Consider the following 26,001-nt stretch of genomic DNA (forward strand, 5'->3'; position numbering starts at 1 on the left):
GAGAGAGAGAGATGGAAGGAATGAGAGAGATCACGAGATCCTACTACGAGAGAGGAAGCGAGGCCGAGAAGGAAAAGATCAAACTAACCTTCGCAAAATTCGACATCAACGGCGACGGGAAGATAACCATTGCGGAGCTCAAAAGCCTGATGAGAATCCCGGAAGCCGTGTTCCATAAACTGGATGTGAATGGCGACGGGTGCCTCGATTTCGACGAGTTTCTGTGCCTTTACCACATGGGTGCTAGTAAGATGGCGTTAGTCTATTGCGACGGCTGTTCTCAGTTTCTGGAGGGCCCTTACTTCTCTTGCTTGCTTTGCCTGGAAAGAGGCTCCAATACGTACGACCTCTGCTGTTCTTGCTACCGCTGTGGCGCCGAGTCGTCGCATGAGCACTCGGTCGAGCACATGATGGATCATCACTCTCTGCTCAAGCTCTTCAGAGAAGAAAAAGCTCAAAACAAGGTACCAAACAAAAACTAATGTCCATATTCTTTAAAAGTTTTATTTACTTTCTCTCTGTCCGTTGTATTGTCGCTAATTTTCTTTTTGGTTTGTCTGTCAATACTTGTCACCTTTACTTTTTACTCCTTTTGATAAGATACCTCACAATCCCACTAACCCATTCTCACTCACATTTTACTATAAAAGTATGAGACCGCGTTTGGTACATGGAATAGGAGGTGTAGAATTGGAACTGGAGCCTTTAATTCAAAATCTAATGTTTGGTATCACAAAAATATTGATTTGGAATTGAATTGAAATTCCAAATCTTTCAATTCCACTATTTGAACTCCATATAAATAAAATATAAAATTAGAAATCCAAATAGTCATAAAATTAGATAGCTTCACTGTATATCCACGACACACTTCACATATTTCATACACTCCACACATTCACACACACTATACAAATTTCACACATTTCACACATGTCACACACACTATACAAATTTAACACACTTCATACACTACACACATTACAAACATTTCACACACTACACATATATTAAATACATTTCTAGCATTCGAATTTGGTTTTGTTTTTTGTTTTTTTCAGTTTTTTAGATTTTTTTTATTTGAACCGAATCGAATCGAAAAACTGAAATTTGTAAAAATAAATTTTGAGTTAAATCATATCGAAAAACTGAAAAACTGAACCAAATTTGAAATTTCAATTTGTCAATAGGATGCGTATTTTCTGTAAATTTTGTGTAGTGTGTGTAATGTGTGTGCAATGTGTGTAGTATGTGCATTTTTGTGTATATTGTATGTAGTGTGTTTATTTTGTGTATATTGTGTGTAGTGTGTATATTGTACTCGTGTATGTATATTGTGTACAATATACGTATTTTGTATATATGTGTGTAGTGTGTGTATATTGTGTGCAATGTCTATATTTTTTGTATTTTGTGTATAATGTGTATGCATTGTGTATAGTGTGTGCATTGTGTGCAATGTGTGTATAGTATATGTAATTTGTGCAAAGTGTGTGAGAGTGTGTGAACAAATTCTTCAAATTCAATTGCATAACAATTACTTCATTTTATCAAACATAAGATTTTAAATTGAATTGGAATTCGATTGCTTCCAATTTAATTCTATTCCTGTGTACCAAACGGAGCCTGAAGTATTTCCTTGTTGAAACAGAAAGAAATGGAGGAAATTCGCGAAATTGCAAAAGCCCTTCACCGAGCCAGCTCTCCCCAAGTCCAAAAATTAGCAACCGAGTTCTGCCAAGCCATGGACTCGGACGGAGACGGCCGAGTCGATCTGTCCGAGTTCCTTACCTTCATGACTGAAGTAGGCTTTTCCTACAAGAAAACCCCTAGTTTATTCGACGAGCTCGACGTAGACAGCGACGGCACCCTCGACTTCTTCGAGGTCATGACGCTCCTCTACATCATCAAGAGCGGCCGCCCTCAATGCGACTGCTGCGAAAAACTCATCCCCGGGGTATTCTTCTCCTGCGTCGAGTGCTTTAAGAATCCCAAAAGCTCGTTCGATCTGTGCAAGGATTGCTACGTGAAGGGGAGGTACTACCATAATCACGGCGGCGGGGCTCAGTTTTTGGACAGTCATACGTTGTTGCAGGCTATGAGATATCCGGAGATTGCCGATGTGTCAGGCTTAACAATTCATGAGGTAATTTTCATTTTAATTTGAAGGTTATTTTTTCACAACATTATAAATTCATACTATAAACTACGTTATTTAAGGGAATCGGCGGTCAGATGATGTAGACATCCCGTTGCGCCACGTAAAATTAAATTTGGGTGAAATTGTTTTTTTGGGGGGAAATTTACTATTCCCTCCATTCCATTATAATTGAGTCACTTTTTTTTGCATTCGTTATAGAAAAATATACTCCCTCCGTCCCCCATTAATTGATGCCATTTGACTTGGCACGAATTTTGAAAAATATAGTGAAAATTGAGTGGAAAAAATTAGTGGAATGCAGGTTTTATTTTTATATATTAATTTTATAATAAACTGTTAGCTGAATGAGTGGAATGTGGGGTAAAATAGTAAAAAGTAAAGATTCATATTAATTGGCATGGACGAAAATGAAAAATTGTGTCAATTAATGAGAAATGGATAGAGTAATAAATAGTCAAAGTGGATAATGTAAAAGAGAGAAAATAATATAGATACGACTCTCTCTATATTATTACTTTATTTTCTTTCAGTTTTAACTATTATCATTTTCTTAAAATGAGTGTGAAAAAAAGAAGTGACTCAATTATAATAGAATGGAGAGAGAGTTAAAAGTTAGCAATAGTATAATTTTTTTCATCATAATTATAATTCTGATAAAATTTAAATTGACTAAAAGTTAATAATTATATTTACAAATTTTTGGATGAAACCGTCCCTGCATTTTTGGCACATGCGAGATCCAGGTGCAGTTTGGTTTGCAAAACATTTCGGGCACAATTTTTTGGTGGGAATTGAAACACATGATCTATTGCCATCACCCTGAAAACAAAACTGATTAAATTGTTGGGGGTTATTACCAATGAATATAGAAGCCACTGTAACAATGATTTCCAATTAAACGTAATTAACACAGTATATTTTGTGTATTCATTTCGAATATGATATTAGTCTTGAAATCATCAGGGAAAAAATAATTTAACCACACAACATGTAGTATTAAATTCGAATTAATTAGTGAATGATGCTGTCATTTTCCCCCTTTATATACGGTAATTAAATCTCTTGTTTGTTGGCTACAGGCAGTGAATGTGAATAGATCCACAAATGCCATAGCTCCATCAAACTCAAACTGGGTAAGTATGCAAAATTTGTTTTTTAATTGAACTAGTTTTACAAATGCACAGATTAAGATATTTTAAAACATTAATTTTAGATTATAAATTATTTTGAATGATATCAGAAATAATACCATTATATAAAAATTAAGTATAAACAAAAAATGTAATGCAATCATTGAGCAAGGTATGGAATGGTTCCATAGTGTCAACCTTTCTTCCTAGTAAGAACAAAAATATCAAGCTTGAGTTTTACTATATAAGATAAGTAGGTATGTGTGATAGTAAGCCTCCAAATATCATATTTATAAGCCAAAAAATAACCATAAGACTCTATAAAAACCTTTCACATTCGCATTTAGGATAAAATTATGATAATCACTTGCATATAGATTTAATCATTTTGAAATTAATTTGATCACATTAAGAAATCATTAATCACATGAATATATATATATATATATATATATATATATATATATATTTCCTTTTTTATCTTTTGTTCTATTATTCTTTTTGATCTCAGCCCCACGATTTTGTCATCCGACGGTTAGATTGATGTCACGTGTCATTTAATAATGCAGGTTTTTAGTTGAATAGGGTTATTGACATATTATTTCCACGACAATGAAACTTTCGGTCAGACACAAATATTAGTATTCATTATCATAATTAATTAGCATGACCTCAATATCTAGTTAAATTAGCCAACCGTTTTATAAAAAACGCTTAGAATATTTAAATAATCATATAATTACACTTATTATATAGTTATAGATTTTAAGTAATTGTAATAATACCCAAAACTTATAAATATTTAAAACTATACCCAAAACTTGCCTTTTATATTAGTATAGATAGATATAGATTTTGGAACGAGAAATTATAGATATGGAAAATTAGTTTTATGAAAACGATACATCAAAATATGCAAGCATAGATAAAATGAAATTGCTCTTTGTTGATGCATCTCAGAGCAAAAGGAAGGCTGCATATTATGCACTTGACACAGCAGTCAAATTCGGGACCATTTCCGACGCCTTAGGCCTCTGCACTATTATGTGACAATATGAGAGAGCCAAATCAATTCAATAAGGAAAGGCCTAAGAAAGTGCATTTCTTTATTCTAAGAATGTTGATTGGACTACTTTTTTTTTCTTGTGCATGTAATCTTTATCTTTTGTTTTCGGGTGTATGTATAGACATCATTTACATTTAAAATGATGTAGTACTAAAGATAACTATTTCATACACTACTTTTTTTTTTCTTGTGCATGTAATCTTTATCTTTTGTTTTCGGGTGTATGTTTAGTGTGAAAGACATCATTCAAAATGATGTTAACTAGTAGTACTAAGAGATAACTATTTCATACATTATCATTTTTTTATTTTATTCTTTCTTTATTTTTATTATTTAATAATATTATTTTCTCAAAACGAGTGTTTAATTGAAGTGCATCGCTACAGAGGGAGTACGTATTTCCTTGTATGGTACTCCAAATTAGTTTTTTAATCTCTATTCATTTCGTTATAAATTATTGATTTCTTTAAGATATAAAATTATAGAGTGAGAATAATGCATAAAATAAAGAGAGAGTAAATTAGAAGAAAATAAATGCTCCATAAAATTACATCGATGTTTCCAATTTCAAATTAAAATAAATTGAGATTATGCTTATTTAGATACTACTTCTCCTTCTTGGATGTTAATTAGGGGTGGTTCCGTACGGTATATCCTACCATGAGTGTCATACCGTATATCGTACCGAAAGTTACGATATGACAAAACACCATACCGATATCGTACCGAATTTTTTGGTATACCGGAAATTCGATAATGCAGTTTTTGATACCGTTACCATACCATTTTTCGGTATACCGTACCGAATTTCGGTATACTATACTTTTGCAATATACCGAATTGCGATACGACATACCGTTATACCGGAAAAAAATCTATTATACCCAAAATATTCAAAAAAACAAGTCTATTTTTTTATTTTCGTATAATAGAGAATTCTATTGTTAAATTTTAGTATAAATATAACACATATATATATATATATAGTATGTTTATATATATAATAATAAATCGATATACCGGTATACCACGGTATAACGAAGTGTCGGTATATACCGGTATACCGTATACCGCGGTATAGGAAATCTAATACCGTTACCGTACCGAATCTTTCGGTAAGGTATCATACCATACCGAAACTACGGTATACCAAAAAATCGGTATTTTCAAAAAAATTTAGATACGATAAGTCTGGTATTCCGGTATTTCGGTATAATTCCCTGTTGTTAATTAGTAGGAGTTTGCTAACATAAAGCCAGACAACAAAAGGGGCGCTTTGTTTTTTTCTAACTAATTAACTCGACCCACCAAATTACACTAATTATTACTATAATTGACTCGACTTATATAATTTTGATTAAATATAATTGACTCAACAGGAACCGTAAATTTTGTTAAATATACGTCAATTCGGGAGATGTCATCAATTAATTACTTTATATATACCGTAGACTTTGTATGTAATTAGTTGAAGAGATCGAAAATGCAATTTTAGTTTTGTGCTTTATAATTCTGTAACCTTCCCAAATAAATTGTAAATAAAAACCACTCCTTTTTTATTCTTGGGAGCGGTGTAATCAAGATCTCGTGCCGTTAAAAATTAATTTACCTAAAAATCTCTAGATTTTCTCATGTCATGACGGAAAGTGTAAAAAGAAGATGGCAATATTGAACAAGAAAACAACAATGGTTTACGTGGTTCGGCTTTCGCCTACGTCCACTGGCAAAACGATGAGACTCTTTATTGATTTGAAACGAGAATGATGAAGAATACAAACACACACAATCGCAAACGATCACTAGAGATTGACTCAACTCTTTTGATGACAACTAGATTATGAAAACCCTCGATTCACACTAATTGTTTACACTTGGTTGAAGACTACTCTCATTCATCATATTAACTGCATCTCTGCATCTGTGTTATATAAACACTCGAGGAGCTCAGCAACAAACTAACCTCCCTCTTGGAGTTAGTTACCAACGGCTAGTTTAGCTCAATCTTGAGCTGATCACAAACTGCTCCTAACGGCTCCATGCAATGGCTTTGCTACATTGTGTTTGTTCATCCAATTCAACTAACAAATCCTCCACCTTGGATGATCAAACCAATCCTCAGTCATCCAACGTTCTGCCATCCCTTACATCATCCTTAAACCATCCGAGTAAGACCCACCAAATCCAAGCAATATCTGAACTTGGAAACTGGCAATGCCTTTGTAAGAGCATCAACTGCATTATGATTCGTACTCACTTTCTCAACTCTAATCCTTCCCTTTTCCACTTCATCTCGTATGAAATGAAGCCTCACATCTATGTGCTTGCTGCGTTCATGGAAGGTTTGATGCTTCGCAAGGCAGATTGCACTACTACTATCACATTTGATGGCTATGCTTTCCTTCTTTAAACCGAAATCTTCAGTGATCCCTTTCAGCCAAATACTCTCCTTCACGGCTTCAGCAAGTGCCATATACTCAGCCTCAGTAGTCAACAAAGCTACCACATGCTGTAATCCTGATTTCTAACTCACTGCTCCACCAAACAAAGTAAAAACATAACCAAACTATGATCTTCTGTTGTCAGTGTTTGCAGTGTAGTCTGAGTCACAAAACCCCACCAATGCATCTTCATTGACTTCTTCTCTTGCATTAAACAAGATTCCAAGGTCACCATGCCCCTTTAGATACTTCAATATACCCTTCAAAGCCAACCAATGTTGTCTGCCTGGGCAAGCCATGTACCTACTTGCTACACTCATTGCATGAGCAATATTTGGTCTGGTGCAGACCATGGTGTACATGATACTCCCCACAATGTTTGCATAAGGGATCTGACTCATCTCCTTCTCCTCAGCTTCATCCTTTGGACTATGTTCTTTAGACAACCTCACTTGCTGTGAGAGTGGAATAGAGACACTCTTACTATTCTCTGTCTGAAACTTCTTTATGACTTTGCTGATATAATTCTCTTGAGACAACCATAGAACTCTCTTCTTTCTGTCCCTTGTTATATCCATACCCAATACTCTCTGAGCCTTGCCAAGATCCTTCACTTCAAAGCCTTCAGATAGCAACTTCTTCACTTTCTCCAGCTCTTTCATATCAGGTCCAGAGATAAGGATATCATCTACATACAGCAGCAGATATATCATGGCTCCTTCACCTTTCTTTCTGAAATACACACAATTATCATACTCAGATTTATGGAATCCTATCTTCCCCATATACTCATCAAATTTCAGATGCCACTGTCTACTAGCTTGTTTCAATCCATACAAGCTCTTTTTTTTAGTAGACACACTTTATCCTCACTTCCATGCACCACAAAACCCTCTGGTTGTCTCATGTATATAGTCTCTCTTAGATCTCCATGTAAAAATGTCGTTTTAACATCGAGCTGCTCCAATTCCCAATCACTCTGAGCAGCCACTGCAAGCAACACTCTAATTGAGGCATGCTTCACAACAGGTGAGAAGACTTCATTGTAGTTTATGCCTTCTTCTTGTGTGAAACCTCTGGCTACTAGCTTAGCCTTGAATATGATCTTGTTCCCAGCCTCTACCTTTTTCTTAAACACCCACTTGCAGTTGACCGGCTTCTGTGCAGTTGGCTTATCCACCAAGATCCAAGTTCTATTCTTCATTAATGACTCTATTTCCTCCATCATGGCTCTCATCCACTGCTTGCTCTCATTAGATGCCATAGCTTCCTTGAAATTTGATGGCTCTGAGTATTCAATATTCTCTGCAATGCATAGAGCATACAGAACATATTCAGCATCTCTATATCTTGATGAAGGTCTTACATTTCTTCTGACTCTATCTCTTGCCAGCATATAGTCTCTCAAATTATTCTCTGGACTCTCTTCATCATTAGTAATCTCTGTGTCCACTTCATTCTCTGCATTGTTAGGTAACACCTCAGCTTCAACAGATTCATTACTGACTCTATTCTCTACCTCCACCTGAACTAATCTCTCTGGCTCAGCTTCCTTCTCCTTGGTTTTTGCCTCAAGAAAAGGCATTCTGTTCTCCTCAAACTGAACATCACGGCTAATCACAATTTTCTGCTTATTTGGCTCTATGCACCATAGCCTATAGCATTTCACTCCCTTTGGGTAGCCAACCATGACACATCTCAGAGCCCTAACATCCAATTTGTTCTGTCTGATGTGAGCATAGGCCATACAGCCAAAAACCCTCAAGTTTGAGTAGTCTCCACTTCTTCCATACCATATGCTATCTGGGGTCTCAAAATCTATAGCAGATGAAGGACTTCGATTGATCAAAACCGCTGCCATTGCCACTGCTTCTCCCTAGAACTTCTTTGGCAAACCTGAGCTGAAGAGCATACATCTTACTCTTTCTAAAATCGTCCTATTCATCCTCTCAGCCATACCATTCTGTTGTGGGTTGCAAGGCACAGTCCTATGCCTTCTTATTCCTTTCTCTCTACAAAATAGATCAAACTCTTGGCTCAAGAACTCAAGGCCATTGTCCGTTCACAGATACTTCACTGAACCACCCTTCTCAACCTCAACCTCCTTGCACCAATCTTTAGATCTAGAAAAAGTCTCTGACTTCTCTTTCATAATGAATACCCACAGTTTTCTTGAGTAGTCATCAATCACAGATAGAAAGTACTTACCCCCTCCAATAGTCAGTGGTGTTGCTGGACCCCAGAGGTCATTATGAACATAATCAAGTGGAGCTGATGAGGTTTGAACTCCTTTTGGATACACTAGCTTCTTGCTCTTGCCCAGAATACACTCCTCACAAACACCCAAACTCTCTAACTCATCTTCAGCTTGAATCAACCGCTTCTTGATTAATTCTTTCATCCCTTTTTCTCCAAGATGTCCAAGCCTGAGGTGCCATTTTCTGAGATCAATTTTCTGCACAGCATTTACATCTCCAGATACAACTTCAGCCACAAGATAATAAAGACTACTGCTCTTTCTTTATGCCATCATGACTACTTCTTTATCCTTCATGATCCTCATCACTCCACCAGCAGAAATGAAAGAACATCCCTTAGCTTCCAATACTCCAAGAGAAACCAGATTCCTCTTTATCTCTGGAATATATCTAACTCCTGTGAGCAACCTTCTCTTTCCATCATGCATCTTAAACACTATGCTTCCAATTCCCTCAATACTGCAGATTATTTCCAAGCAGAACCGAGCCCTTACTTTCAGACAAATGTGCAAGCTGCACCCTGTGCAAGCTGCACCCTGAATCTAACATGACACATGTGCAAGTTGCACCCTGAATCCATGATCCATGGACCCTCTTCACCCTTTTCTGATACATTCAAGGCTTGAGGAATCTCCATCTCTTCTACACAATATGTAGTTCCAGCTTCCTCAGCTCGCTTTCTCCTCCAAGAGAAGCAATTCTTCTTCAAATGGCCAGGCTTCTTACAATAGTGGTAAGATCTTGTTTCCTTCTCAGTTTCTTAAGCACCCTTTTGATATTGTGGCTGCTTAAACCCACTGAACTTCTTCGTGAACTACTTTTTTCCTTTGAAGCCTTTAATATTCAAGCTTTCTGCCATAGGATCAGTTGCTTTAATCACTTGCCTTTGCAACTCCTTGCATTTCAGAGCAGACTGAACTTCTTCAAGAGATATAGTGGCCTTCCTTCCATAAAGCATAGCATCCTTGAGTTGATCATAGGACTTAGGCAAGGCATTAAGCAATATTATTGCCTTGTCTTCATCCTCAATCTTGATATCTATATTCTCAAGATCGTCTATAGCCTTATTAAACAATTCAAGCTGCTCTTCAATGCCCTTATCTTCACTCACCTTGAAGGAATATAGCCTCTGCTTCATGTAGAGGCGATTCGCCAAAGATTTCGTCATGTACAGAGACTCCAGCTTCTTCCAAACCCCAGCCGCGGTTGTCTCCTTCACGACTTCTCTTAGAACCTTATCCCCAAGATTCAAGATTATCGCACTGTGAGCCTTCTCGCACATCTCATCCCTCTTGGCTATCTCATTCGGATCAGTGAGCTCCTCCTTCGCATCCTGATCCTTTAAAGCCTCTGCGAGACCCTGTTGAACGAGCATCGCCCTCATCTTCAATCTCCATAGCCCAAAATCATTTTTACCCGAAAACTTCTCCGCCTCATATCTTGAAATCGCCATCCTCAGATTTCCCACAGACGGCGCCACGTTGTAAAAAGAAGATGGCAATATTGAACAAGAAAACAACAATTGGTTTACGTGGTTCGGCTTTCGCCTACGTCCACGGGCAAAACGATGAGACTCTTTATTGATTTGAAACGAGAATGATGAAGAATACAAACACACACAATCGCAAACGATCACCAGAGTTTGACTCAACTCTTTTGATGACAACTAGATCATGAAAACCCTCGATTCACACTAATTGTTTACACTTGGTTGAAGACTACTCTCATTCATCATATTAACTGCATCTCTGCATTTGTGTTATATACACACTCGAGGAGCTCAGCAACAAACTAACCTCCCTCTTGGAGTTAGTTACCAACGGCTAGTTTAGCTCAATCTTGAGCTGATCACAAACTGCTCCTAACGGCTCCATGCAACGGCTTTGCTACATTGTGTTTGTTCATCCAATTCAACTAACAGAAAGAGTAAAATTAAAGATAAATGGAGTTGAGATTCAGTGTCATGACTCATTCAGCGTGGCTGAATTAATAGAATTCACTACTTTTATCAAATACTCTCTCCGTCCACGAAAAATAGAGTACATTTTCCATTTTTAGTTGTCCACGACAAATAGAGCATATTTAAAAAGGGAAAGCTTTCAACAACTTCTCTCTTACTTTTTTTCCCTTCTCTCTTACTAATAATATGGACTCCACATTATACTAACACTACTTCTCTTTTACTTTTTTTCCTTCTCTCTTACTTTACCAATTCCACATTAAAATCCATGCTATTCACAATGTGTCCTATTTTTTGTGGACGGAGGGAGTATATTATTATATATATTTATTATTAATATATTTATAATTTTAGACCCATATAATAATATTATTTCTTATTTCAAATAAATATTTATATAATTAACTTTATACATAACATAACATAACATAACATAAGTACGTTATAAGTATAAAAAAAAATTGTATTTGAAATGGATGAACAATTACAGTCGAGTGGAGCAGTATATGTTACATCGATAGCCCGCGTTTTATTACCATAACACCATTCACAAAAAATACAGTAAACAATCAAATAAATAAAAAAAAATTGTCAGCATTGCGAGTACTTAATTAATTCAAAAGCACGCAAGATTATTATTGACGTAATTAATTCTACAAATTAATTAAAAATTAAAACGTGATCTATTATCTTATTTATTTATTTGAAATTATAGAGAAAGCAAGTAAATGGAGAGAAAAGGATGAACAATTACAGCCAGTGGAAATTAAACGATAATTAAAATGTAGTATATGTTACATGGCTAGCTCTGGCCTCAGCTGCTCCCAATTATATCATCGTATGTACATTTGACTTTCTCAATCAAAGCATCCCTGAAATTAAATTTTGCAGTGAGTCACTAAACTCGTCTAATTAATTTAATCTAATGTAGAATACGAGATTAAATCAAACCTGCTCGATTTGGATGCCAGATTTATATATGCAAAATACTGCACCAAAATAAAACATAATTAGGATGATGAATCAATATTAATTTATTTGTAACATCATCTATTAGTTTACATTTACATATTAGTATACAATTAGTTAATTAATTAATTAGATGAAATTAAAGAACTTACGCCAGTATATCCAATTCCTACGAGCTCTAGAACTCCAGGAATGAGTGGGAGCTTGTCAATAGCCTTGCAAATTAAATGAGGAAAATATATTAAACATACAATATGAATTTAAACTAGAATTAATGGATCATTCTAAGTTTCTAACCATTTTTCCTATTTAGCTAAAGGGATTTGCCCCTAAAATCATAAATTTTCCGTAGATTTTAGTTTTGCATATAAGCTTTAACATCTTCTTGTTAATTTATGAATTACTCCAAATCAACAAATATTTCGATGAACATTAGTGCTAACATAAATGTGTTCATTTTAGCTAGTTTTGGCAAGTAGTATTATGCAACATCTTGTCAACGTTATGCCACGTCAGTTGATCAGCAAGCTATGTCAGCACTAATATGTATAGAAAAATGTAATAATCAGATAAAATCAAGAGTTATGTGATTAGGACTAATATACATTGAAAATTTTAAATTAGATAAAATCAAGAATGAAGTGCTTAAAAAGCAAATTTTAAAGTCGATATTCAAAATCAAAATTTGCTCAAAGTTAGAAAATCTATAATTTTCAGCCTGATTTTAAAATTTACGAAATTTAATCAAACTTAATGGTTTTCCGGCGGTTTGCCCTGTAATATATATACTTACAGAGATGACTCCGGCGCTGGCAATGAGTCCGAGTAATCCTGCCACCGCCAGTGAAGTAACGGCATACTTGTCTTCAACTTTATCCCACTGCAAATATATAATGTAATGTAATGTAATGTAATGTAATTAATTAATTAATTAATTAGAGAGATCGATACATGAAATAGATAAATCAGTATAGTTCTTACAGCTTGCTGAATTTTTGTAACTATTTCAGGGGTCTCAGTCTCAATTGAGGCAACGTCAGCAACTTCAGTCGATGCCTCTCCGGTAACCATGGCCACCACATTCCGGCTACTCTTCCTACCTGAGATAAATGGGGCACACAAAACATTTTGTATTTATTTATAAAGATCAGTGATAAAAAAAAAATAATTAAATTCTAATGCATAATTTTTTAGAGCAAATTGACCGTTACATAAAAAATGAAAGGAAGAGATTAAAAATACGAAGATCATTAGTTATTATTATACTCCCTCCGTCCCGCACTACTTGCACTTATTTCCTTTCTGGGCGTCCCAAGTTATTTGCACTCTTTCCATTTTTAGTAACAATTTATACCTATAGCCGTAATTGTTGACTTTGTCTATCACTCATTCCTTAATCTCTGTGCCCAAAAGGAAAGGTGCGAGTAGTGCGGGACAGAGGGAGTATCATTTTAAGATCGTTTTAATTTAAATAAAGGGTATGAACTCATTTGTGCTAAAACGATCTAAAAATAACTTAATTTGTATGCTGAAATGACCTTAGTTATTGGTTATACATTAAGATTTGGTTATTTTTTTAACACTATCCTATTTATGAATACACATATATCAACTAATGCATAATTAATAAAGTAATGATGGAGATGGAGGGGGACTGACTGTAGGAGGTGGTCTTGGCGAGGTGAGGGGTGGGAATCGTGACGCATTGGGCGGCGGCGCCACCGGTGGCGGCGGATTGAAGACGAGGAGCTTTGGATGGAGAAGAAAGAGAGAGAGGGGTGAATGCTGTTGAGGCCATACCTTCTAATTAATCCTGATAAAATTAAGCTGCCCTCTCTTCTCTCTTGTTTTTCACTTACTAATATTATCTAACTATCTGAATTTCTTTTCTTTATTTTTTTCTAATTCTTATTCTTTATTTTTTCTTTTAGAAAAGAAAATATGTTGGAGTAAAGGAAAACCACTCGTGGTAATCTTATGGATAATGTAGTATGGTGACGTGGCACTTGGATAGCCAATTTATGGTGTTGCTGTGGATAAAATATTTCAGGTCCCTATACAAAAATCGGCAAGGGGCATAAAGAAATACATAAAGCTAATTTGGAGGAAAATGTGTCTTCATTATTTTTTATAGGTCAAACATTTTGATATTCTATAATCTCAAAATCAAAACTTTGTATAACTAGGAGTGTTAGGATGCTAAGAGCATGCGCAGCGGTGGCGTCCGTCGCCACCGCCGTCCGCGCCGCTGGCACGGCGCTGCTCGATGTATCGAGCACCTCCGTGCCAGCGGGCGCACACGTGGCGCGCTCCCATTCGTCAACGGCATAGCCGTTGTGTTTAAACATTTTTTATTTTTTTTAAAAAAATCGGTATTTAATTATAAATAATGCTAAAAAAAATATTTTCCAAATCCCAAAAATATGGCCGTTTTTCCCCGTTTTTTCTGAATTTTTTTGATTTTTTTTTATTTTTTTCCCCCAAAATCATCTATAAATACACACATTCATCACTCATTTATCACATAAATTCATCTTTCATTCATCTCTCATTCATAATTCTTATACAAACTATCAACACATTCAACCTTCACTCAAAACATCAAATGGATTTCACTCATCTCATGGCGGAAGCGGAGCGCGAAGAACAAGAATACTACGAACAACATCGTGCCGCTTACGAACCATATGTCGCGGCGAATACCCCCGCTCATCCTCCTCAACGCACTAGATCAAAATCGCCGCTAGATCAAATCGCCACTTAGGATTTTAATTATGTAATTTTTAATTTTTAGGATTTTAATTATGTAATTTTTCATTTTTAGGATTTTAATTATGTAATGTTTAATTTTATTTGTCATTTGTAATATTTATTGTGGTTTTTAAATGAATTTTAATATTATGGAAATGTTATTGTTAATTGAATTTTAAATTAATTGTGCTCGTCCTTGCGGAAGAGCACAGTTGTGGGTGTTGTGCTCTTGCCAGAGAGCAAGCATGAATAGTACCGCCCGGGCCCACAACCGTGCCGCTGGCAAGAGCACGGTTGTGGATGCTCTAATACTTAGAAAGAAAGGTGATGGATTTCCATGTTAAAACATCCAGCAAACAGCAAAGCTAGAAAATTGATGAAACTTTGAAATGGACCAAAAGTTCTTGATGGGTTTTGCATGCCACACATTTGTAGATACAATCATACAGCTGTAGACTGATTTTACTACAAACATTTGGCAACAAAAACATAGATCAACACTCAAGAAGCTATATCACTCTACTTACATTATTCACCACTTACAAAAATATACATCACCAATACAATTACAGACACCAATTTACAGTTAACAAGAGAGCACTATAAGAGGGCCAAAATGTTGATAGCTACTTTGAGAGCAGAAATCGGAGGGTGGAAGTGCCTTCCATATATGCATCTTTGATGAGCTCTCTTGTTGGTATATAATCAGCCAGATGAATGATTTAAATCACCTCTTCCTAATCTTTTCCTTGCCTTAAAAATGAAAAAGGAAGAAGCTCAATTACTCATCCAGTCGTGATTAATCTAGTAAAATGGCTTGATTCAGAGAAATACTAAACTTACCGAAGATAATACTCGATTTCAGGGGGAATCGCACAGATGACGATCCTTTCAGTTTCACATCCCTCAGTTGCTTACTATTTGTTTTTTCTGTTGTAGAAACACGGCTCGTGCTTCCACCGGATGAGTTATCAATTCCCTTTTTTAACTTTTCATGGTAGAGAGCTGGCGGTGCAAGTTTCAACTGAGGCGTGTTTTCCATCTGAATCAATTTATGATCTCCTTCAAGGCTATGCAGGAGCTCAAACTGTTGCAACCAAGTTTAGAAGTAGTGACGAGTCATAATATGAGTTTTTCAGCAAATGACAAGAAAAGCGAGGAAATGAGGCCTAAAACAGTAACACTAGAACATACCCTTGATGGATGGGAGCCAAAGGAGTTATCTCCAAATTCGTGATCGTGAAGATGCAAAAGAGGTGTGCTACGTGGTTGCTTCATACTTGATGGAGAGCTACTCACTAATCCATTCTCTGCAAGTTTATGCATACCACTAGACTTTCGAGCTTTCCTTCCTGGAGTACAAATGGGACATCCTACTAAGGCCCCACTAAATGAGGCCTTGTTTCCCTCGAGCTGACAATGGAGATGTGTTGCATGACCACAACTATATACTTGAATGCTAGAATCTAGAGAATTTTTACCAAGGAGAGAGCTACAGATACAACAAACAAGACTTCTAGGGGCATAACCATGAGAAGCTCCTTTCATGAGCAAACTCATTGTATAATATGTATCATCCTCAATCAAACTTTTTGCAGTATCCTGCATTACAAAACCATTATAGTAAGAAGAGCAGCTGATATGAGAAATATATCCTACCTCTTGAAACCACTAAGTATATTTGAACTTTTATTAGGATTGTGGTTACACAACTTGAACTCAAAGAGAAGCGTTGTTAAGATAGTTATAAATTGGATAGATTTTGGTGTTATGAGTTTATATATTCAAACATTGGATCAGTTTCCTGGGCAAGGGATTAGTTAATCCATTTTCACCCTATGGCAAGAAGCATGATTAAGTTGGGCATCATCCTAAGAAAATCATTTTGTAACAGTCAGTTCACTTTGGATGATAAGGTTGGATTTGCAGAAGTTATCTTGACTAACTCGAATGGGATGACCCAGAGCCCTATTTATTTAATTTGTAGCAATATTCCCATGATGTTGGTCCTAGCCTTGGAGGTGTGATAGAAATCTATTATGAGGAAGGTAAAAGTAAAAAATCTGTGAGTTAACCCAACATAATCTTTACTGATAAAGTTGAAATGAATCTAGTAGCCCTCCACTATGGTAAATATTTGGGTCTAGATCAGAAGAGAGACACCTATCTAGCTCAATCAGCAGGAGTTTACTGATTAACTGAAGCCACAGCTGACACCCCTTCCCCCATTGAACCCAATAAAAACTGGTGCACAAAATGATACCTTCGTATGTTTTTCATTCAAGCTTGTACTTATCAACAGCGGAGTATTGAATCTTAAGATCCTAATCCATATGGGCAGGAAGTGGTTGAAGACAATTCATTTATGATTCTAGGGAATGAAATTACACCAAGCTATTTCAGTAAGGAGGGTATCCACTATCCAACTAGAATTATTTGGTGGGAAGAAAATTACTACAACCTGATAAAAAAGAGGGCATTCAAGCAATATTATTCGAGGTGCCTGAACTACTCATAATCATCGAAGGCATACATAGGATACATCCAAAATACATCTTAAGATATAGAAGACGCACCAGAATTCTTCTTTCAAAATCATATCGCCCAAGTATCCCCAGTATGGTAAGCTTAAAATCACCAAATTCTTGATTGCCATTTTCAGAAAGAAGTTTCAACATGATTCGTGGGAGCCGAACATATCCAATCATTCCCTCGACAATTTCTTTAATGAAAATAGAGAACAGTTTCCTCGCCATGTGTGAACATTTACCATACTTGGAGACTTTCCATTTGAATGTCTGCGCCTGTTCTTCTGGATTTACTGATCCAGTAGGTGAGTCCTTAAGTGCTTCCCTAGCATTTCCGGAATCTATCAATGGCTCACAAAACCTAGATGAAAAGAACAATTAAGAGTGCAATATTCGTTACAGCACTTTTTATTTAATAAGAACGTATGAAGTTAAAAGGTCTGACACCTGGACTCAAAAGAGTAAAAATGAATAAACACATATTTCAGAAAAGATCGACTCACGAATCAAGCAGCTGAAACCAGAGGGACTCTGACTCTTCAGGCTGCAGACGAGGACTATTTCTCTGACATAACCCAATACAAGCACGGACGATGTCAAGTATTTCAGCCACCTGCAATAGTACTAGAAGCATTAATAATACTGAGAGACAAGACAAAATGGGGGGAAATTAATCACAAGGGCAGGGGATACAGTTAAGTGCAGGTCTCAAAATACCACTTTTTTCTTCAGAAGTGCATTTAGACTATCCACAGCTGGAGAAGAAATTGCTTTCTGGATTTCTTCATCGAGCATGACAAACTTCTCACTGAGATGAGAAAGAATTAGAAGAAGGGCACTTCCAACCTCTCCAACCCTTTCTAATAAGAATGAAGCAGCATCAGTTATGCCATATTCCTGGCATAAACTCAAGCAGTGTTCCACTCTATAGCTTTCAGAAGTTTCCAAGAACTTGAGTACTGATTTGCGATCAAATCGACATAAGAGCTGCAGGAGTTAAATATCAACATTTATTCCTAGCTGCTTTTCAGAAAGAAAAATAAAATTAAAACTAAAATTCTGTAGCTGGCCTTCTGTAAAAGCATCACTTATAAGATTCAGAAAGTGTCACCTCAAAATACAGCTCCATCATTTCATCAGTCACATTTACTCGGTTGTTATGTAAAAGTTTCAGGGAAGTAGATATTGCTTCCAGATAAGCTTGGACACCATTTGACTGCAGCTTAGAGTTTGTTGGAGAAGGATAATTGAAAGTATCAACTTCTTGCAAACAAGAGATGTCAAGGGTACCAGTTGTCTGGACCTCAATAACAGTCTTTAGATAAAGGAAAAGGCTTTCTGGGTGAGACCGAAGGTCAGACAAAATATATGCAGTTCTTCCGGAAAAATGGTCAGTAATTAGAAAGTAAGTTGCTTCTCTGCAAAGTACGAGAATTGGTCATCAGCAAAGAATAAAATTACTCTCTAGTAAATGAATCCCAAATATAACAAGTTCAAACAGAAATAAATTAATAAAATTACCTGCTCAGTTTGACAAGATATGGAATGCGAGAAATAAGAGCTGATTCAAAAGCATCAGATTCTTCACCATCAAGCAGCCTTAACATTTCATAGATAAAAGAGAATGCATATACGGGCTCCTGTATTGCTTTTATATAACTGTCCACAGCAGCAACTAATTGAAGACTGATTGCATGTATGTAGCCACACACCTGCATAAGGAAATTAGATATCTCAATGCCATCCCAGTAAGAAAGATTTTGTTCTATGGTGAAGCAGAGCATCCAAAAAAGCAAACACGAGAAATAGTCACGTTAACTTGAAATGACTATAACATACACTCCTGAGCCCCAACACATTTAAAACTTAGTAATTTCAATTCTTTAGCTCCCACATCATAATATTTTTTAAAGAAACTGGAATACAACCCTGAGGCTTTGTACGTATGCAACAGGCAGATGAACAAATGTCAACAAGTATCCAATACAAGGGTAATAATACCTTGTGAAACTGTGCCTGCTCAGACAAATGCAACAAATAAGGAGCATCCCACTGAGTCTCAGGCACCACTTGTATCAGAGAAAGCAGTTGTTTCTCTCTCCTTCTGAAGATATCAGTCATCTTCTCCGACAGAGTATCCGAGATATTGGCCTCTGAAGTCAAATATTGTATGATTTGACTTAAAATATCTTTAGATACAGTAGCTTTCCCATAAGCTACATAGTAAGCTATAAAATCGTACATGTGGCCTATATCTTCTTTTGAAGGCCAAACTTCCACCGAATTTGTTTCAGTGCTGCAGACAGGACTGTCGGACATGAAGTAACCAGCATCAAGAATACCAGCAAGAATATCCACCACTCTTTGGACCAATTTGTCACTATCATCTGACTCCATGTTGATATCAGTTGCTTCCTCGGAAGGTTTGCCCGATGGAGATAGTTCAACATCTACAAAGGCCAATTTTAGAACCTGTAGAGTGGCTTCAGTATCCAACTGTAAAAGATGAAGCATGTTTGCATAGGCTCCGCTTGATGATAAACTCGTAACAGCCCATGAATTTGGAGCACTTGAATCCTCTAATAGGAAATCTAAAAGTTCTTTTCTAAGAGAGGTCACACGCCGAGGAGAAAGATTTCCATGTCCTGCAAAAAAAGTTACAGCTCAATACACAGTTATTGGACAATGACTTTTAGCCTCCAAAAGTACAATATCCGAGCTTAAACACTAGCCCGCAATTTATTGTTCTCTTTTAAACCAGTGTATACTGTGAAGTAATACTACATATTCCTTTAACTCATTTATTGATATATTGACAATTGTGATGTCTTTAAAACATCCACTAAAGGTGTTTTATGTTCAAATATTTAAAAATTAACTAATTCAAGATTGCATTTGGGAAAAAATGAGGCTTTCCAGTTAAGAGGCCCAGTATGAAGAGAGAAACATAAAGAGGCTGAGCTGTTTGAACTAACAAAATGAGAATCGTAAAACTAAATCTTCATCAAAGATTTACAAATCATATTGCATCACAACCCCTCCAGCTCCAGACTATGGGAGGGGATACAAAAAGAACAATGATCACCTTATTCCCCCGCCACAAATTCAGAAGTTTGTTACATCCTGTCATCCCGAGCTACTCAAAAGCACAAAACGATGAATTTGAACACATACCTGGAGGAAAAGCAAGACCTTGGAAGCAATACTTCAGGTAGACAAGCACCCTATACCTGCTTCCAAGGGCAACAATGTAATGATCTTGACAGGGAAATAATGGGAAAGAAAGCAGAAGAACCCATCAACAGATTTTTGGAAAGAGAGGACAATTTATCAAAGATAGCAGGCAAAGAAGTTGTCATAGGCCCTTGGATAGTCCAAACGGATGCTAGTCATAAGTCATAGCAAATTACCCGAGGGAAGTGGCATTTTCTCTCGTGCTATCCCGTAATACTAGCAGGAGCTCCTCAAGAGGTGTCCTAAAATCATCTAAGCCTTTGTTAAATAGATATATCAACGCACAATCCAACCTGTGTTCCCTGCATAAGCGGACAACCTACCTAACAATTATCAGACAATACTAGTTCCATGGTAAAAAAAGAATCCATAGTTAGGATTGAGGAATAAAAAGGTTAAATGAGCTTTCCCTGTAGAATAAACAGATGAAACAAGTTACTTAGTACCCAACCTGATTAAAATCCAAGGACAGAATATCCATGTGCAGGACGCACTGTTCAATTCGCTGCAACCAACCTCTCTTGCTATAGTGCTCCACTAATGCTTGCATGATCTGCGAAAAGTAGCAATTACTAAACACGGAAGTTACTGGAAAATAAATAGAAAATTAAAGAAAGCTGAAATAACTAATATTAGAGATACCCCAGGTGGAAGAGATCCCAGCATATCTTTCAAAATGTATGGCTCCAAGAGTTCCAAGAATGTCTCTAAAAGAAGAAAACAAAGAATCTCCAAATTATATACGTAGTCATCTTTCTCATTGATAACCCTAACTACATCCAAGAGACATGGGGAAATCACCTTTTTGGTGAGCATCGTCAAATTTACTCATGATATCTTCAAACAATATGTCAGTTCTCCTGATATGCACACAAAATTCAACAGCAACACCACCAACACGGATGAATTGCTCCTTAATCTCATTGTACTGGTCCTCTTTTGTATTTTGGTTGTAACAAGCAACGGATAAGTAAGAAAATACTTCACTAACATATGCCTGAAGTAACTCCGCAAGATAAGGCATAACAGTTCTTTGCAAGTCATCCAAGTTTTTGGGAAGATCTACAAGACCGTATGATTGGCCATCATAAAGTGCCATCGCCATGTTTAAGGCACCAATCCAGTCACCCGCTTTTCGTAGAACTTCAATTCGTTCCTTCCATGAGAGAAGGCGAGAAACAATGAGATGCTCCTGTCCAAGTATGTACATAGTAGCACCCCTAACAGAAATACTGTTGTGATAAGCTTTCTCAGGGTTCCCAGAAGAATTCGTATAATATATGTGATGAGAAATCAAATTATCCCCTCGAAAGCCATCCACGGAAAAGCTAGTCTGGTGGATCAAATTTCCATCTTTTGCATACAAGCAGAGCTGAGCTGTCGATGTTAGGATGGCCAGCATCTGGACATGTTAAAAAAAAGGTTCAAAATTTTTCCTTGTATGTTTACCTACTGTAAATTAGGCTTGAGGCAATTGACAATGATAATTTTTATGACACGCGATAATAGATGTATTAAGAAAACCTGATCTCCCAGCCATGCCAGGCCAACAGCTTCACTTTCAAGAGTCCACTTTTCAAGCACTTTTAACTCTGACTTTAATAGCTTAGCAACCTGAACTTTGTGGTCCCAAGCAATGGCAAGCAATGAAGCTTTATCTGACGCCTCAACAAGAGCATTTTCTGGAAAGAAAAATCAAACTAACATATGAACAAAACAGCCATTGCTGGAAATTACGAAACTTCATTCACACATACCAGAGGATGAATTGAGCGACTGAGACCCACATCTCCAGGCAGCATACGGCATGGAACCCTCCCTGATGCCCTCAGGTTTGGGAATTTGAGCATATACTTCCACAGTGGGAATGACTTTTGCCTTTGGAGAATATGAAACCCACAAGATTCAGATAGGCAAAAAATGCAAAACACACTCAAGTAATAGTATATAAGGAACAATTAAATCAGTAGCCTTCCAAAAAAAACATTACCACAAGAGCAGACTGATGTGTGATAAATATGACAACACCTTCATCAACCATGCCACTCATCATGCTACTAATACTACTTGTAGAAACTGTGGAGCTACTCTGCGAAGACAGTATTGAACCTCCATATCCTTCGTTGTATAGCAATGGAGAAGCACATACTACTCTGCTAGTAGTTTCATCTAAAAGTTTCTGAAACATTAATTCAAATGAATCAGTTCTACAAAAGCTGACAGTGGTTATAAAGAGTTTCCTCATATATGACTGATCTTTACCATAGGTTTTGTATAAGATATCCTATTGAGCCACGGAACCACGGTAAACCGAATCAACTTGACCACACCCTTGCTATCACCACTGACCACATTATATTGACGAGTAACTTGAGTATCTTGGCCCAGATATAGCATGTGAACTACTGGAGCTCTGTGTTCAGTGATAACCTTAAGTGCTGAGGCCTTCTGCACATCCCAAACAGTGTAATGACCATCACCATATCCTGCAAAGAGTATATCTCCTTGCTGATTGAAGCACATGGAAGTTACAGGGACAAGAGATCTATCCCCTTGCAAACCAAGGGGCATCATCTGAAAGCGCAGTCGTTTACACCATTTAGTAGGCAATATAAATAGACCATAATATGCCATCTTGTCTAATCTACAAATCTATGAGCGGCTACAATGAATGACACTATTAGAAACCACACAGAGTGTCAATTTTAGCAAATCAATAGGTTATTTTCTCTTTTTTAACAGAAATAAGCATAAAAAATAATTAGTTATATCAGTAATAGACATGGTATAATGGCAGACCTTAGTATCCATGTTATCAACATGATGCACAGTATACTTGCTGGACACAACAAAAATTGATCCTTTCGACATTCCAACTGCAATGTAGTTCAAATGTACAGATATGACTTGGGGGGATCCATGATCTTTCCGAAAGGCTTGCGAAGAGATGATCCGGGTGAGAGCATTGTCAGAACGAACATCAAAGTAGCCTAACACAGTAGAGCCCTTTTTAACACCTTCGAGTCTCATCGGCTGTGCAGCTACACCCTCTTCGTAGTGCAAACCTGTAAATGCTTGTTTCTTCTCAATTTCTTCAGCCAAGTCAAGTGGCTTCACCGAAGAATCAGATTTCTCCTGCAACTTTGTATAGGTGTCCTCATCTTCACCTTGTGAAACCAAGTCTTCAAGTAATTGTGCAGCATCATTATGTCCACTAGAATAATCACATTCCCCGGATTCAGCCACAGTGTTTTCAGGATTACTTGCTTCTTCTCCCCTAATTATGTCTTCGCCATAATCAACACTACTCGAAGCTGGGCTAGGTAAAGCCACATCACCAGATTCATCAGCAGCTCTAATTTCAGCACATTGCTCATTCTCTTCACCGGCCGAAGGAGATGAGACTTGCTCAATTACAGGAATTTGATCCTCTTCACTTTGAATATTAGAAGCGTGACGAGCTTTACTAGTTAGCATTGTGCATTCTTCATCATTATAAGATGTCTCCAGAGTCGCATCCTCATCAGATTTCTGCCGATTCCAATCTTCAGAAGAAGATGCCGCATGATCACTATCACCATCACCACCACCAACATCCGTGGAGTCAGAATCGATATTTCCGACAGGAAGCTGAACTCCTTCTTCTTGAGACTGGCTGAGATCAACTTCGGAAGGCGCTGCAGTTGGTGAAGAAGCAGCACTATTAAAATTTTCCGCAGTTTCAGAAAGCGAGCTCTGAAGAGAGGGAACGCCGGTATTTGCTCTTCTCAACTTGATAGCAGTGGCGTGGGGCGTTGCAATTGAACGAGAGGCAGCAGCAGCGGCCGCCAGTGCAGCCCCAGGCTTCGCATTAGATCTGACGGCGCCATTACCAAATAACGGCGGCAAAACCCTACCCGAAAAGTTAGCTCTACTACTATTCACAGCTGAATTGTATCTATAGTTATGCGAATCAACCAAAGGAACGGAGTGGGAATGCGATAGTCCGTGATCTTTCAAATTAGCCGAGGCGTCGCTTTCATCGTCATCGCCGTCACCTTTGAGAGGGGAAGAAGGAGGAGAAGGGGAGGGAGAAGAATGGTTGAGGAGAATTTCGTCGACGGTGCGGCGGTGACGATTTTCTTCATCGGAGTCGGATTCCACGCCGTGCGATTGAAGAAGAGAGTCGATGTCCATTTCCACATCCACGGCGATCGGATGCTCCATAACCAGTAATTTCTTCAATCGGCTTTCAACTTTCTAGTAAAACAGCAACTCAATTGAGATCGCTCGTCATCGTCTTCCACTATGCTCTGCAATTCAGGGATATTTGGACTTCATTTCTGATTCAAAATATTTCAGCCCATGATGTAAGCTGGGCCGGCCCATTAACTTAACATGGCCTATAGAGCCATATCACCCAGCCCATTAATCGTTATAAAATTCTTTTATTTTCCACCCAGCCCATGATGAAGTACTAGTTTAATTATTTTTCTATTAACTTCTTTTCACAAATGATTAGCTCAAGATTAAATAAAGAACCTTGCCCAAACAATATTATAAGGTGTCAGTTCAGACGTCATTACTCATTATATTATTATCGATTTATAACTAAATTGTGAAATTATTTTAGCTGAAGAGAATGACTATAATTTATTATTATAAGATTATTCATTTTATAACTCGTGAGATTCAATCTCATGAACTAAATATAATATATATTTAATCATAAGATATAATCTCTCAAACTGAACATGTCCCACAAATATTTGTTATCCAAGATTCTCAAATGACAAGTTTATGTTAAGTTATATCGGTCTACTTAAATTGTGTAAAAACAATGTTTTGTTTGATTAATTGATATAAAAAGGTTGTGGTTCAACTAGATAAGAAGCCCATTGCTACCATCTCCCACTCTATACACACAACTTGTGTATTCACGGTATACATACCATTTTTGTACATCTTTTGATGTTGGTATACATACATTATACCGTAAATTACGATATATATTGAAATTTTATTATACTGCAATATATAAAAATTGTATAAAAATAACTACTCCCTCCGTACGTGAATAGGAGTCCCATTTTTTTTCGCACGAGTTATAAGAAATACTCCCTCCATTTCCTCATACTTGAGGCGAAACTTTTCGGCACAGAGTTTAAGAAAGAGATGTTGAATGTGTTATATAAATAGATAAAACAGTAAGAGAGAGAAAAAGACAGAGAGAATAAAGTACTCACTCCGTCCCAATAAAGTTGAGACAAAACTTTTGGACACGGAGATTAAGAATTTGGTATTAAATAAATATGAGAGATGAAAAAAGTAGGAAAGATAAGAGAGAGTAAAGTAAATGATGGAATATAGTAAGCGCGATTAGATGTTTTGTCTTTTATTAAAAAAAGAAATGACTCAACTTTATTAGGACGGACTAAAAAGGAATACGACTGAACTTTCTTGGGACGGAGGGAGTAGAAAGTAAATAAAGTAGAAAGAGAAAAAAGTTATCATATATGGAAATGAC

The 26,001-nt window shown here is 36.8% G+C and overlaps 3 protein-coding genes across 3 annotated transcripts; 1 reads left to right on the forward strand and 2 right to left on the reverse strand.

Annotated features, from left to right (window-relative positions):
• LOC121775946 lies at positions 1-4,527 on the forward strand. Its single transcript, XM_042173052.1, has 4 exons — positions 1-464; positions 1,652-2,146; positions 3,241-3,294; positions 4,252-4,527. Exons 1-4 carry the CDS (start codon positions 12-14, stop codon positions 4,339-4,341), a joined length of 1,092 nt encoding a protein of 363 aa, XP_042028986.1. The 5' UTR covers positions 1-11; the 3' UTR covers positions 4,342-4,527.
• A 7,150-nt stretch (positions 4,528-11,677) lies between these two features.
• Positions 11,678-13,863, reverse strand: LOC121775898 (protein CURVATURE THYLAKOID 1B, chloroplastic-like). Its single transcript, XM_042172980.1, has 6 exons — positions 13,642-13,863; positions 12,964-13,082; positions 12,776-12,862; positions 12,135-12,197; positions 11,965-12,002; positions 11,678-11,885 (listed from the first exon to the last, which is right to left on the reverse strand). The coding sequence occupies exons 1-6, from the start codon at positions 13,778-13,780 to the stop codon at positions 11,828-11,830; spliced, it is 504 nt and encodes a 167-aa protein (XP_042028914.1). The 5' UTR covers positions 13,781-13,863; the 3' UTR covers positions 11,678-11,827.
• Positions 13,864-15,099: 1,236 nt separating this feature from the next.
• Positions 15,100-24,783, reverse strand: LOC121776238 (vacuolar protein sorting-associated protein 8 homolog). The gene is made up of 19 exons (XM_042173398.1): positions 23,295-24,783; positions 22,758-23,069; positions 22,486-22,674; positions 22,253-22,373; positions 22,020-22,177; positions 21,297-21,897; positions 21,138-21,202; positions 20,947-21,048; positions 20,672-20,814; positions 20,436-20,491; positions 19,263-19,906; positions 18,783-18,973; positions 18,373-18,679; positions 17,979-18,248; positions 17,765-17,874; positions 17,310-17,622; positions 15,928-16,335; positions 15,577-15,820; positions 15,100-15,486 (listed from the first exon to the last, which is right to left on the reverse strand). The coding sequence occupies exons 1-19, from the start codon at positions 24,699-24,701 to the stop codon at positions 15,461-15,463; spliced, it is 5,667 nt and encodes a 1,888-aa protein (XP_042029332.1). The 5' UTR covers positions 24,702-24,783; the 3' UTR covers positions 15,100-15,460.
• Between the last annotated feature and the right edge of the window lie 1,218 nt (positions 24,784-26,001).

Source organism: Salvia splendens, chromosome 18 (genome assembly GCF_004379255.2).
Source record: "Salvia splendens isolate huo1 chromosome 18, SspV2, whole genome shotgun sequence".
Classification (NCBI taxonomy): domain Eukaryota; kingdom Viridiplantae; phylum Streptophyta; class Magnoliopsida; order Lamiales; family Lamiaceae; genus Salvia; species Salvia splendens.